Below are 16,084 nucleotides of genomic sequence, written 5' to 3' on the forward strand. Positions count from 1 at the left end.
AACTGAAGAAAAGTATGTCATTTGAAAGCTAAGTTAATCGTTTAATACCATGATGCTGGAAAGTTTGTGAACCCTGTGGAATTTTCTCTATATTTCTGCATAAATATGGCCTAAAATCTTACCAAAGCTAATGTAAAAGCAAAAGAGTGGGCATACAACAAAACAAAAATTAGGGGGAAGACAAAGGATTAGGAAGCTTTTAAAACCCTACATAGAGCACCTAAAAGAATCATTAGGAGGGAAAAGATGAAATATGAAAGCAAGCTAGCAAACAATATCAAAAGTGGATAGTAAAAACTTTTTCAACTATGTAAAAATAAATAAAAGTAAGAGTGGGTATAGAAACTGAGGCCAGAGAAATAATAATGAGGGACAAGGAGATGGCAGATGAACTAAATGAGTATTTTGCATCAGTGTTCACTGTGGAGGATACTAGCAGTGTGCCAGATGTTAAAGGGTGTGAGGGAAGAGAATTGAGTCCTGTACTATTACAAGGGAGAAGGTGCTCAAAAAGTTAAAAGACCTAAGGGTGCATAAGTCACCTGGACCAGATGAACTGCACCTGAGGGTTCTGAAATGGATAGCAGCAGAGTTTGTGGAGGTATTAGTAATGATCTTTCAAGAATCATTGGACTCTGGCATGGTGCCAGAGGACTGGAAAATTGCAAATGTCACTCCACTTTTTAAGAAAGAAGGGAAGTAGCATAAAAGAAATTATAGACCAGTTATCCTGACCTGTGTGGTTGGGAAGATGTTAGAGTCAATTGTTAAGTATGAGGTGATGGAGTACTTAATGACACAGGATAAGATAGGACAAAGTTGGCATGGTATCCTTAAGGGAAAATCTTGCCTGACAAACCTGTTGGAATTCTTTGAGGAGATTACAAGTAGGATAGATAAAGGGGATGCATTGGATGTTACTAGCGTGGTTAGAACATTGGCTGATTAGTAGGAGGGAGCAAGTGGAGGAAAAAAAGGTTCTTTTCTGATTGGCTGCCAGTGACTAGTGGTGTTCCGTAGGGGTCGGTGTTGGGACCACTTCTTTTTATGCTGTGTATCAATGATTTAGATGGTGGAATAGATGGCTTTGTTGCCAAGTTTGCAGATCATATGAAGATTGGTGGAGGGGCAGGTAGGGTTGAGGAAACAGGTAGGCTACAGAAGGACTTCGAGAGATTAGGGTAATGGGCAAGAGAGTGGCAAATTAAGTACAATGCTGTACAAATGTATGGTCATGCACTTCGGTAGTAGAAATAAATGTGCAGACTATTTTCTAAACAGGCAGAAAATCGAAAAATCTGAAATGCAAAGGGACTTGGGAGTCCCTTTGTGCAGAACACCCTAAAGGTTAACTTGCAGGTAGAGTCAGTGGTGAGGAAAACAAGTGCAATGTTAGCATTAATTTCAAGAGCTCTAGGATACAGGAGCAGGATGTGCTGCTGAGGCTTTCTAAGGCACTGGTGAGGCCTCACCTTGGTGTTGTGAACAGCTTTGAGATCCTTATCTAAGAAAAGATGTGCTGGCATTGGGGAGGGTTCAGAGGAGATTCACAAGGATGATTCTGGGAATTAAAGGGTTATCATACAAGGAACATTTGATAGCTCTGGGTCTGTACTCACTAGAATTTAGAAGGATGGGTGGCGGGGAAATCTCAGTAAAACCTTTCAAATGTTGAAGGGCCTGGACAGAGTGAAGTGGAAAGGATATTTCAGATAGTGAGGGAGTCTAGGATAAGGGGACACAGCCTTAGGATACAGGGTCATCCATTTAAAACAGAGATGCGGAAAAATTTCTTTAGCTAGAGGGTCGAGAATTTGTGGAATTTATTACCACAGGCAGCTGTGGAGGCCAGTTCGTTAGGTGTATCTAAGACAGAGCTTGATACGGCAACAAAGGTTATAGGGAGAAGGCCAAGGAGTGAGGCTGAGGAGGGAAAAAAGGATCAGCCATGATTGAATGGTGGAGCAGACTTGATGGGCCAAATAGTCTAATTCTGCTCCTATGTCTTATGGTCTTAAAATGTGATCAAATCTGCATGTAAGTCCTAAAACTAGATAAAGAGACCCCAATTAAATAACTAACACAAAAAACGTTATACTTGTTCATTTATTTATTGAGAAAAATGATCCAATATTGCATGTAGTTGTTGGAAAAAGTAAGTGAACCTCTAGGGTAATACCTTCTACAAAAGCTATTTGGAGCCAGATGTTCTGATCAATGAGATGAGATAGGAAGTGTAGGTTTTAGAGGTGCCCTGCCCCATAAAAAAGACACACAAAGTCAGGTTACTGACAGCCTGCTCTTCTCAAGAAAGATCTGTTTATGTGCACCATGCTTTGATCAAAATAACTTTCAGAGGACCTTAGAGGAAGAACTAGAAAGATGCATGAAGCTGGAAAAGGCTACAAAAGCATTTCTAAAGACCCGAGTGTTCATCAGTCCACAGTCAGAGAAATTGTCTAGAACTGGAGGAAACTTAGTACTGTTGCCACTGCCTTGGAGTGGGCATCCTGTAAAGATCATACTAAGTATATTATACTTGTTCATTTATTTATTGAGAAAAATGATCCAATATTGCATGTAGTTGTTGGAAAAAGTATGTGAATCTTTAGGGTTCACATGAGATGAAGATCATAAGATCATAACATACAATGCTGAAGGAGGTGAAAAAGAACCCAAGGGTAACAGTAAAAGACCTGCAGGAATCTCTGGAACTTGCTAAGGTCTCTGTTCATGTGTCCATTATATGAAAAATACCGAACAAGAATGGTGTTCATGGAAGGACACCACGGAGGAAACCACTGCTCTCCAAAAAATACATTGCTGCATGTCTCAAGTTTGCAAAAGACCACCTGGATGTTCTACAATGCTTCTGGGACAATGTTCTGTAGACAGGTGAGATAAAAGTTGAACTTTCTGGCAGAAATGCACACCATTATGTTTGGAGGAAAAAGGGCACTGCACACCAACACCAAAGCCTCATCCCAACTGTGAAACCATCTATCCCAATTGGTTCATTCACCCTCTTATCAGTAACATAATCCAAACAAACTGCTAGCGGGAGGACTTTCTCAGCAGTTAACATAACAAAGAAGCCATTTCAATTATAACATAACAAAGAAGCCATTTTAATTAGCCTATGCAGTAACATAAAAGAAGAAACCCCTTACACATGGTTGAAGGAGTATCATGGTTAGGGGCTGCTTTGCTGTCTCAGGGCCTGGACGGCTTGCTATCGTTGAGGGAACAATAAATTCAAAATTGTATCAAGACATTTCACAGGAGAATGTCAGGGTCACAGTCCATCACCTGAAGCATAATATAAGTTAGGTAATGCAACAAGACACTGATCCGAAAGACATGAGTAAATCAACAACAGAACGGTTTAATAAGAAGAAAATTCATGTTTTGGGATGACCGATTTAAAGTCCTAACTTTAATTCTATAGAAATGTTGTGGAGGTCCTGAAGCAAGCTATTCATGCAAGGAAGCCAACCAACATCTGAGTTGTAAGGAGGAATGGCCTAAAATTCCTCCAAGCCAACGTGCAGGATAGATCAACGGTACCGGAAACATTTAGTTGAAGTTATTGCTGGACAAGAGGGTCACACCAGTTACTGAAGACAAAGGTTGACATACGTTTTCCAAAAAAATGCATGTCATCTTGTATCATTTTTCTCAATAAATGAAAAAGTATGGTGTTCTTTGCTATTTATTGGGTTCTCTTTATCATGTTTTAGGACTTAAATGAAGATCTGATCACATTTTATGCAGAAATAGTGAAAATTCTACAGGATTCACTTACTTTGTAGCACCACTGTACATCTAATGTGATTTAAATTCTTGTGTGTTGAGGTTGCTAATCTTTTGAGTGCTAAATTTCAAACCTTAAATTAATTTAGGTTGAATTTCATGTAACCCAAAATCATGAATGAAAATTAGATGTGTCGCAAAGCTACATTTTGATCTTTTCAACTGCAGTTTAAATTGTGAATCAAAATTACAATTTTTATATTTTCAATTGTATTTGTTGTGCAACAAAGTAGTCATTTTTAAGAAATGGAACTTAATTGTTTCTTAGGTGCTATGTGCGAGCCCTTACATTGAATTCTACATGTGCCAATGTGTGGTGTGACCTTGGTGTGAATTATTACCGACAGGCACAATACCTAGCCAGTATAGGAGAGGAAAATACAGTGCCTGAGTTGCTGGAAAAATCACTGCAGGTAAAATAAGAAATCTGAAACAAGAATTAGGAGTTATATCTTTAATATAATAGTCCAGATTGTAAAATAAAAGTGTTGCAACAGATTGACTTTTCTGATACTGTTTCTTTGCAAGAATTTAATTGTGAAATGTGATTGTTTTTTCACTTTACTGCCAGCAATCATTCAGTTTTTGTCTACACGATGTACATGGCTTCCTGCTTTGAACTATATAACACAATAAAAACGTGCTCTTCAATGTATTACCTTGCTAATTATCACCCAATTCCCAGAAACATGGTTATGTATTTCCCCCTTCCAAAAACTATTCATAATTTTTATTTATTTAAAGATATTACACAGAATAGGCCTTTCTGGCCCTCCAAGCTGTGCCACCAGTAACCGCCCGATTTACCCCCAACCTAATCACAGGATAATTTACAATGACCTCAATAGGAATCAGTCTTCATTGGTCAATCAGAAGACACTTCAATTTAATTTGCATGAGGAAAGAATTTCTGAATAAATTTCATTTTAATTTTTTCTATCTGTTATAATCATGACTATTTAAAATGTCTGATATTAATTTGGATTTTGTGGCTGGCTTATCTGCTAATTTACACCAAGTAAATCCTTAATCTTGCCAAAATTAAATCAGAAATTCTAAAAGTTGTAGAATTATAAAAAAAATTCAGATTTGTGTATCTATGATATTTAACATGGAAAAAAAAAGCTGTGAGCAGAAATACTATTATGCTCAAGTATCTGCAATCATTAAACAGTACATATGCTTAAAGTAGATTTGGCTGACAAAACTGGCCATGTTTCAGATTGGAAAGAAGAATGTGATATGTGCATTCTTAGCTGGAGCTGTAGGCCAGTATTATGAAAATTTTCTTCATTTGGTTTGGACATAATTGCATTTTTTTAAAAATAAATATTGCCTTAATATTGCTGAGTCCGGAAACTATTCTATTTATTTAAATTAATGAACACATCATCAAATAAGCTCCAATTGATTTATGCAATTTCATTATTCACCCCATCTCATCCAAATTTTTCCCAGTTTGTGAGAGGCTGTCAGGAAAATCAGCAAATAAAATTTGCTCCTTGATATTACCTGACTTCACGTAATTTTAAAACATTTCCAATAACAGAAGTTTTTTTTAAAATTCAACAGTGCCTTAAAAAGTCTGTGATGATGAACAGCAAAAGTCATCAATACTGGAATGCACTTGGAGTTGTTGCCAGTCACAAAGGTACTGTCAGATAGAGTTTAATTCTTATCAATCTTATAGTGCCTCACGTGCAGCTTAGTCCTTGTATGTAGGCTGATCCTTATCACTCTAAAGTGCAAGTTTCAATCACAAACTCCAGCGTGGCTGAATTTGGAAAGCAAATGGTCATAGAACATGGAAAAAGGCTCTTTAGTCCACCAAGCTCACTCTGATTCTCAACCACCCATTTGTGTGCTGTTCTGCTTAGCTACCTACATGAATTACATCAATGAGATTGAAAGAATATAGTTAAAATTTACAAGAATTTTGCCAGAACATGAGGACTTGAGTTGTAGGGAAAGGTTAATAGTTTTGGACTTCATTCCCTGGAGCACTGAAAAATGAAGGAGACTTGACTGGCATGTGATGTGAAATTTGTTATATTAGCAGCAGCAGTTCAATGCAATACATAATCTAGCAAAGAAAAATATAAATAAGTAAAATAATAATAATAGAAATTAAACAAGTAAATCAATTACATATATTGAATAGATTTTAAAACGTGTAAAAACAGAAATGCTGTATATTTTTTAAAAAAGTGAGGAAGTTTCAAAAGCTTCAATGTCCATTTAGGAATCAGATGGCAGAGGGGAAGAAGCTGTTCCTGAATCACTGAGTGTGTGCCTTCAGGCTTCTGTACCTCCTTCCTGATGGTAACAGTGAGATATTCAATATTCAGGAGGGATAGACATGAAAGAAAAGGAGGTGGGGTAGCATTGCTGGTTAGAGAGGAGATTAACGCAATAGAAAGGAAGGACATTAGCTGGGAGGATGTGGAATCGATATGGGTAGAGCTGCATAACACTAAGGGGCAGAAAACGCTGGTGGGAGTTGTGTACAGGCCATCTAACAGTAGTAGTGAAGTTGGGGATGGTATTAAACAGGAAATTAGAAATGCGTGCAATAAAGGAACAGCAGTTATAATGGGTGACTTCAATCTACATATAGATTGGGTAAACCAAATTGGTAAGGGTGCTGAGGAAGAGGATTTCTTGGAATGTATGCGGGATGGCTTTTTGAACCAACATGTCGAAGAACCAATAGGGAGTAGGCTATTTTAGACTTGGTATTGAGTAATGAGAAAGGGTTAATTAGCAATCTTGTCGTGAGAGGCCCCTTGGGTAAGAGTGACCATAATGTGGTGGAATTCTTCATTAAGATGGAGAGTGACATAGTTAATTCAGAAACAAAGGTTCTGAACTTAAAGAAGGGTAACTTTGAAGGTATGAGACGTGAATTAGCTAAGATAGACTGGCAAATGACACTTAAAGGATTGACGGTGGATATGCAATGGCAAGCATTTAAAGATTGCATGGATGAACTGCAACAATTGTTCATCCCAGTTTGGCAAAAGAATAAATCAAGGAAGGTAGTGCACCCGTGGCTGACAAGAGAAATTAGGAATAGTATCAATTCCAAAGAAGAAGCATACAAATTAGCCAGAAAAAGTGGCTCACCTGAGGACTGGGAGAAATTCAGAGTCCAGCAGAGGAGGACAAAGGGCTTCATTAAGAAAGGGAAAAAAGATTATGAGAGAAAACTGGCAGGGAACATAAAAACTGACTAAAAGCTTTTATAGATATGTGAAAAGAAAAAGATTGGTTAAGACAAATGTAGGTCCCCTACAGACAGAAACAGGTGAATTGATTATGGGGAGCAAGGACATGGCAGACCAATTGAATAACTACTTTGGTTCTGTCTTCACTAAGGAGGACATAAATGATCTTCCGGAAATAGTAGGGGACAGAGGGTCCAGTGAGATGGAGGACCTGAGGGAAATACATGTTAGTAGGGAAGTGGTGTTAGGTGAATTGAAGGGATTAAAGGCAGATAAATCCCTAGGGCCAGATGGTCTGCATCCCAGAGTGCTTAAGGAAGTAGCCCAAGAAATAGTGGGTGCATTAGTGATAATTTTTCAAAACTCTTTAGATTCTGGACTAGTTCCTGAGGATTGGAGGATGGCTAATGTAACCCCACTTTTTAAAAAAGGAGGGAGAGAGAAACCGGGGAATTATAGACCAGTTAGCCTAACATCGGTGGTGGGGAAACTGCTAGTGTCAGTTATCAAAGATGTGATAACAGCACATTTGGAAAGCGGTGAAATCATCGGACAAAGTCAGCATGGACTTGTGAAAGGAAAATCGCGTCTGACGAATCTCATAGAATTTTGTGAGGATGTAACTAGTAGAGTGGGTAGGGGAGAACCAGTGGATGTGGTATATTTGGATTTTCAAAAGGCTTTTGACAAGGTCCCACACAGGAGATTAGTGTGCAAACTTAAAGCACACGGTATTGGGGGTAAGGTATTGATGTGGATAGAGAATTGGTTGGCAGACAGGAAGCAAAGAGTGGGAATAAACGGGACCTTTTCAGAATGGCAGGCAGTGACTAGTGGGGTACCGCAAGGCTCAGTGCTGGGACCCCAGTTGTTTACGATATATATTAATGACTTAGATGAGGGAATTAACTGCAGCAACTCCAAGTTTGTGGATGACACGAAGCTGGGTGGCAGTGTTAGCTGTGAGCAGGATGCTAAGAGGATGCAGGGTGACTTGGATAGGTTAGGTGAGTGGGCAAACTCATGGCAGATGCAATTTAATGTGGATAAATGTGAGGTTATCCACTTTGGTGGCAAAAACAGGAAAACAGATTATTATCTGAATGGTGGCCGATTAGGAAAAGGGGAGGTGCAACGAGACCTGAGTGACATTATACACCAGTCATTGAAAGTGGGCATGCAGGTACAGCAGGCGGTGAAAAAGGCGAATGGTATGCTGGCATTCATGGCAAGAGGATTTGAGTACAGGAGCAGGGAGGTACTACTGCAGTTGTACAAGGCCTTGGTGAGACCACACCTGGAGTATTGTGTGCAGTTTTGGTCCCCTAATCTGAGGAAAGACATTCTTGCCATAGAGGGAGTACAAGGAAGGTTCGCCAGATTGATTCCTGGGATGGCAGGACTTTCATATGATGAAAGACTGGATGAACTGGGCTTATACGGTTGGAATTTAGAAGATTGAGGGGGGATCTTATTGACACGTATAAAATCCTAAAGGGATTGGACAGGCTAGATGCAGGAAGATTGTTCCCGATGTTGGGGAAGTCCAGAACGAGGGGTCACAGTTTGAGGATAAAGGGGAAGCCTTTTAGGACCGAGATTAGGAAAAACTTCTTCACACAGAGAGTAGTGAATCTGTGGAATTCTGTGCCACAGGAAACAGTTGAGGCTAGTTCATTGGCTATATTGAAGAGGGAGTTAGATATGGCCCTTGTGGCTAAAGGGATCAGGGGGTATGGAGGGAGGGCTGGTACAGGGTTCTGAGTTGGATGATCAGCCATGATCATACTGAATGGCGGTGCAGGCTCGAAGGGCCGAATGGCCTACTCCTGCATCTATTTTCTATGTTTCTATGAGAACAGGACATAGCCTGGGTGCTGGAGGTCCTTGATAATGGATGCTGCCTTTCTGAGACATCGCTCCCTAAAGATGTCCTGGGTATGTTGTAGGCTAGTGCCCAAGATGGAGCTGACTAGATTTACAGTCTTCTGCAGCTTCTTTCAGTCCTGTGCAGTAGCCTCTCCATACCAGACAGTGATGCAGCCTGTCAGAATGCTCTCCACAGAACAACTATAGAATTTTTGAGTGTATTTGTTGATATGCCAAATCTCTTCAAAGTCCTAATAAAGTATAGCCGCTGTCTTGCCTTCTTTATAACTAAATCAGTATGTTGGGGACCAGGTTAGATTCTCAGAGGTCTAGACACCCAGGAACTTGAAACTGCTCACTCTCTCCACTTCTGATCCCTCTATGAGGATTGGTATGTGTTCTTTCGTCTTCCCCTTCCTGAAGTCCACAATCAGCTCTTTCGTTTTACTGACTTTGAGTGCCAGGTTGTTGCTGCGACACCACTCCACAAGTTGGCATATCTCACTCCTGTACGCCCTTTCGTCACCACCTGAGATTCTACCATCTATGGTTGTATCATCAACAGATTCATAGATGGTATTTGAGGTATGCCTAGCCACTCAGTCATGTGTATGTAGAGAGTAGAGCAGTGGGCTAAGCACACTCCCCTCAGGTGTGCCAATGTTGATTGTCATTGAGGAGGAGATGTTATCACCAAATATGTATACAAATTTATGATGGTTATTGTTAGAGTAAATGCAAGCAAGCTTTTTCCCCTTGAGGTTTGGTGAATGTAGAACTAGAAGTCATCGGTCAAGGGTGAAAGCTGAAATGTTTAAGGGGAACTTGAGGTGGAACTTCTTCAATCAGAGACTGATGAGAGTGTTGAAAGAGCTACCAGTACAAATGGTGGATGCAGGTTCAATTGTAACATTTAAGAGAAGTTTGGATAGGTGCATGGATGGAAGGGGTATGGAGGGTTATGGTCCAGGTCTGGGTAGATGGGACTAGGCAGATAGGCAGAAAAACAGGTCGGTATAAAGGGCCTGTTTCTGTCCTGTAGTGCTCCCTGACTTTTTAACTTACCAATCTCCCTCACCAGTAGAAATGCTTTCTCATTATTTCTTCATCAACATTTGTATTCTGAACATCCTTGTTAAGTCTCATTTAATTTTCTTAATATTGAACAGAACACTAATCAGTCTTCATTAAGAAAATTTTACTCCATGCTATATCTGATATAATAATGGGAGATATAGCACTGAAAAGGACTTTTGGGACCCATTTGCACACATTCTATATTAATCCCATATTCCCTAGATTCTATTACATATCTACACACCCAGTTTCATTTACAGTGGCTATTTAGCCCACCACTGTGCTGAATTATACTATGAACAGTAGGACACAAGGGAGGGAGCTGAATCCTACAACTCTGTTAGATTGTACTACGAATGGTGGGGCACAAAGGAGGGAGCTATAAGGACAAGTGCATAGTTCATTGAAAGCATATGTCACAGGTAGACTAGGGTAGTGAGAAGCACATTGAACTCTCTGGCTTTTATCTCTCAGGGAATTGAGTATAGGAGTTGGGACGTTATGTTCCTGTTGTTTACATTGTTGGTGAGGCTGCACGATGTACACTTCTGGTCATCCTTTCTAAGAAAGATGTGGTTAAATTCAAAAGGGTTTGTGAGGATGTTGCTAAAACTAGAGGACCAGGAATATAGGGAGAGGTGCTTCAGTTTCCTCCCACAGTCCAAATACGTACTAGTTGGTAGGTTAATTGGTTATCGTAAATTGGGGAGGGCTCTGCCCAGTAAATTGATAGAGGAAGGGCATGGAGGGATATGGACTGAACACAGGAAATTGGAACATGGTCGGCATGGACTGGTTGGGTGACAGGGCATCTATCCATACTGTATTGCTCTGTGACTTTACAAATCTACACAATTTTCAGATGTGAGAGGAAGACAAATCTTCCTACGGAAACCCATGGAGTCACAGGGAGCATGTGAAACTTACATACACAGTACCTTAGGGCAGGATTGAACCTGGGTCTATGGCACTTCCACTGTTAGCTCCAGGATTTAACTGATATTGTCTCTTTTTTACCAATGCATGTCATTTCACACATATCTGTATCGAATTTCAATTGCTGTTTGTCTGTTTATTCACCCAACCTGTATATATCTATATTAGGTTAAATATTCATGGAACTAAATGAATTTTCTTGGTGTGATACAGGTATTGAAAATTATGCTCTTGCACAGCATGCATTTATTAAATCTGTTCAGGTTGAACAAAATGTAAGTAAATTCATTATTTCTCTTTCATATTTAACAGCAAATACATTTTACAATTTGTCTTTAATTTGTATTCACTGTTGCTACAATAGAGTGGTTTTCAAAATGATATGAAGAGTTACGAGAAGCTAAAATATGCAGTTTTGAATTAAGAGTACACGTAATTGCAAATCTTTTAAAACAGTGCAAGGATGACATTTACACCTTGATCTTTAAGTGTTATGATCTCTTGTATTAGAATGTGGTGGCTTGGACCAACCTAGGGGCAACTTATCTGAAGAATGAAAACCTTGAGGTAAATATTAAGAATGTGAATTATTCAACTACAATATAACTAAAACTCATGGTTATTTAGTAGTTCTATACTCATTTAAGGTCTGTTAATTTTATCCGTCAGGTACAGAAATCACTGTTATAAAGTTCTCTAGAAGTACGATAGTTTATGTGTAATTTTAAAGACTGACTGCCATTTTTGATGTTATCACCATATTTGTTTCTTACGTGCTTCCATTCCAGCTTGCCCATGAAGCCTTTAAAGTAGCCCAGTCTTTGGAACCCTCGTATGTTTTGTGCTGGATTGGACAGGTATCAACAGATTTTGCAAAATCTCATTCATTATAATGTTTCTCTATTTTCTTGCAAATATCAATACTGGTGTACCTGGTATAAATTTAAAAATTGTATGGAGGACATTCAGGGAACTAAGGATTCACCTATTTTATTGAAAAATATATTTTGACATTTTTCCACATTGTTGTTAAGTTTTGCAACATTCTGAAAGGATTTTGGAAAGAAGTGATGCAGCATATTAGCAATAAAAGTCATAAGGCCTTGGTTGTTCGAGGTTGACCATGGATGTAATGTTCTACCTGAGTATGTTATATGCAAGCCAGGGCAGTATGATAAGGAGAGCAAGCTGTTCTTTAAAATTATTATTTATTGTATTGTACTCCTGCCGCAAAGGCAACAAATTTCACAACATATGCCAGTGATATTAAACCTGATTATGATTCAGAGGCTGCCTCTCTCCACACAACTGATGAATCCAAAGGAATAGCAGAGACCGATACAGTTTGGCACCAGCAGAGACACAGGGGTTGCCGGTCAGCGTTGAACTCAGTGTAGTACCTCCTGAGGGATTCCAACTCCAGATTCAGTTTTTACTCTCATAGCCTTCCTCATGAGTGGGTACAATTGCAAAGCAGCAGAGGTTTGAAATCCAGAGAACCGCAGCTGAGAAGCTCCATCTGCCTGAAGTGAACAGTTCTAAGGCCAATGTCACTTATTCTGTCAGTAGAAATGGTTCTGCTGGGCTTAGTGGCTAAGCCACACATGAAGGTCAGGAGCTGGGTTTGGTTGTCAGAGGCTACTTGAGACACACAACTGAGAGCATTTAATAGGTAGTGGAAGCTTATCCCCAATAATTCCTCCCCCACCCCCCCCAATTATGACAACCTTAAGGAAAAACTATATTGCTGTGATCCTTTGATACAATAATGACCCATATATATAGTGACTTCATGTGGAGCAAAAGCATTCAATGACATTCAAAGTACAGCAGTGATTGCCAACACTGCTTATTCACTTTTGATGGCTTTTTCTTTAATTTTGATGTATTATTTGCTTTTTCCTACTTGAATTAAAACATCCAACACAATGTATTAACTACATATTGTTTAATTATCAATATCATTGTTTCATTCTCAGTGCTCCTAAACAAATATTGATTTTTTCCACCTCCATTGACAAATTATTTTCTAATGGCAGTTGTAATTTTTGGTTACATATTTTTTGCAGGCGCTTATAGCAGAAGCTGTTGGCAGCTATGAGACAATGGACTTGTTTAGACATACGACTGAGCTTGGTGTCAATGTAAGTATTATTGTTCTTACTGGATTAATTTTAATCAAATCTAACCTATGGTATGATGAAATCAAATTGATTACTATCAACAATACTGAGATGTGAAAAATTTTTTGTGTCTTAGTTTGCTGTCCAAGTAATATCTGAGTGTGCCTGGCATCCCTCCTTCATATGCAACAACAGTTAAAGATCCGATTGATGTTGCTGCCCTGCCATTGACTTCAAAGCCAGCATTTTGCCTCATTTAAACATCATGAAGTGGCTGTTTTAGAACACATGACACTCCACTCACCTCACTGATGACAAACTGTCCCACATGGTCTCCACTCTCTTACTGATAACATGGTCTCCACTCTTGTCACTGATGGCGTACTGTCCCACATGGTCTCCATTCTCGTCACTGATGGCGTACTGTCCCACATGGTCTCCACTCTCTTACTGAGAACATGGTCTCCACTCTTGTCACTGATGGCGTACTGTCCCACATGGTCTCCATTCTCGTCACTGATGGCGTACTGTCCCACATGGTCTCCACTCTCTTACTGAGAACATGGTCTCCACTCTTGTCACTGATGGCGTACTGTCCCACATGGTCTCCATTCTCGTCACTGATGGCATACTGTCCCACATGGTCTCCACTCTCTCACTGATAACATGGTCTCCATTCTCGTCACTGATGGCGTACTGTCCCACATGGTACTCACATGACGCTCGTGATTTATGGCATACTGTTCCAGTGATGTGAAAAATGTGCATCTCTACCATGCATGGCTCCAGTACAGAAAATGAATTATTATAAGCAAGCAACCTTGCTCCTTTGTATGTGAGTTTATGGCCAATTCTGGAATGTCAACTTTGCTTTTTCCCTCTCTGTAATTCGTTACATTTTTGTTACACAATTTGGAATTAATTTCAACTATACAGCCTCTTTTTGAGCATTTTCTATTTATTCTTCAGACCTTAAATGTAATTGGTTAGGATTGTGCTGTTTGCTTGTGTTCCATGTTTCTTGATTTTCTCAGTGCTGCCTGAAGAACTGAAAATTTCAACAGCTTTCAAGCTGCTCTGGTGTTAAATATAGCTATTGGCAGACATTGCTTCTGTTCCCTTCCATAGCAAATGCTTAGCCATTAAATTTTTTGTGTTGTGTATGAAAATTGAGTCAAATATGACAACAACTTTGAATTTAAATGCCAGTGCAATTGATGATTAAATTGGTAAAGAAAAATTGATGAAATTTTGCATGAATTTATTTTAATTCTACAATGTGAAAAGTAAATAGAAAAACTCTTCTTTGTACAGACTGAAGGAGCTAAAGGTTATGCGCATTGGGTATGCACAACACTGCAGGATAAATCAAACAGAAATTCCGAACTGTACAAATACAACATTGTACAGATGAATGCAATAACTGCTGCGCAAGTTGTCATGAGCAAGTATACAGGTAACATAAAGTGCTATGACAAGCTGGGCATTTAAATGTGAATTCATGTCCACAGTTTCTTTAAATAGAAATACTTTCTGGCATAACATTGCTATGTTCGTATGTAAAATGCTGGAGGAACTTAGCAGGTAGGGCAGTATCTGTGGAGAAGAATAAATTGTGCAGCACAGTAATGTTGCAGTTAGTGCGATGATATTACAGCTCAGGATGTCAAAGTTTGGAGTTCCATACCGACTTAGTCTGTAAACAGTTGGTACATCCTCCCCATGAACACATGGGTTTCCCTGGGTGCATTGGTTTTCTCCCACATCCTAGTTAGTAAGTTAATTGGTCATTGTAAATTGTTCTGTGATTAGGCTAGGGTTAAATAGGTGAGTTGCTGGGTGGTGTGGCTCGTTGAGCTGGAAGGTCCTGTTCCACACTGTATCTAAGTAAATAAAGTGTCAACGTTTTGGGCCAAGACCTTTCACCTAGGTGAGGTGTAATGGAAATTTAGAGACCCCCTTCAAAGTGCAGTGATTAAGAAAGCAAATGTCATAGGTCTGGGAGTGATGGTAGTAAATCCAGTGAGGACATGCAATAGGGCTTCACTTGTTTGTGTTTATAAAATAAGGGTTATCTATTATAATCCAACATTGTAAATAGAGTAAGTAACATGTGGTTTGCACTGCTCTTTTGTTTGTAGTAGGTAACAGAAGACACTTTAACTTATATTTTGAACAGAGAGAATTCAGACTGATCCAGTAGCGTTCACAATGTTGGGTTACTTAAATGAGTATCTAAGCCTGAAGAAACAAGCAGCAGAGGCTTATCGCAGGTAAGGGTTCCATTATAACAATTACAGCATGGAAACAGGCCATCTCGGCCCTTCTAGTCCATGCCGAACTCTGACTCTCACCTAGTTCCACCGACCTGCACTCAGCCCACAACCCTCCATTCCTTTCCTGTCCATATAGCTGTCCAATTTAACTTTAAACGACAACATCGAACCTGCCTCAACCACTTCTGCTGGAAGCCCATTCCACACAGCTACCAGTCTCTGAGTAAAGAAGTTCCCCCTCATGTTACCCCTGAACTTTTGCCCTTTAACTCTCAACTCATATAAAATAAAATTGTTTTGCATGCATTACCTTGAACCCGAGATTCTTAAATGTAAATAAGTTACTTCAAAGCTCTTTCTTCCTGGGATGGAAACAAATAAGCAATTCATGAACTGAACTTGGGAATAAAAAAAATTCTTGCATCTATTAGGTTTTAAAATGTGGTGTTGTTCAGCAAGGGTTGGTGCAAATACCTTCTCTTCAGCTCATGAACAAGATGTGACTAAAGTTAATGATGAAAGCACAAACATGAATCAATTCTTTTAGCAGAAAAGTGGAAAAGGAAATTGGCAGCAGGTTGAGAGTGGCCACCACAGTAGTCTGGTGGTTAGCGTGAGGCGATTACAGCTCAGGGTGTTGGAGTTCCGAGTTCAATCTTGATGTCCTCTTTATGGAGTCTCATGTCCTCCCCATTTAGTGAGTGAGGTTCCTCCCACAGTTCAAAGATGTACCGGTTATTGATCATTGTAAATAGCCCCTTTA

The 16,084-nt window shown here is 39.5% G+C and overlaps 1 protein-coding gene across 3 annotated transcripts in view; it reads left to right on the plus strand.

The window, feature by feature from the left end:
• Positions 1-16,084, plus strand: part of skic3 (SKI3 subunit of superkiller complex) — a 307,663-nt gene that overhangs the window by 95,923 nt on the left and 195,656 nt on the right. For all 3 annotated transcript variants that reach the window (XM_072281194.1, XM_072281196.1, XM_072281195.1), the window contains exons 20-27: positions 4,082-4,226; positions 5,386-5,464; positions 11,136-11,197; positions 11,433-11,489; positions 11,711-11,779; positions 12,992-13,066; positions 14,360-14,501; positions 15,225-15,318. In XM_072281194.1, coding sequence (XP_072137295.1) covers positions 4,082-4,226; positions 5,386-5,464; positions 11,136-11,197; positions 11,433-11,489; positions 11,711-11,779; positions 12,992-13,066; positions 14,360-14,501; positions 15,225-15,318 — 723 coding nt within the window. The remainder of the gene's footprint in view (positions 1-4,081; positions 4,227-5,385; positions 5,465-11,135; positions 11,198-11,432; positions 11,490-11,710; positions 11,780-12,991; positions 13,067-14,359; positions 14,502-15,224; positions 15,319-16,084) is intronic.

The sequence above is a fragment of the Mobula birostris genome, chromosome 17 (assembly GCF_030028105.1).
Source record: "Mobula birostris isolate sMobBir1 chromosome 17, sMobBir1.hap1, whole genome shotgun sequence".
NCBI lineage: Eukaryota > Metazoa > Chordata > Chondrichthyes > Myliobatiformes > Myliobatidae > Mobula > Mobula birostris.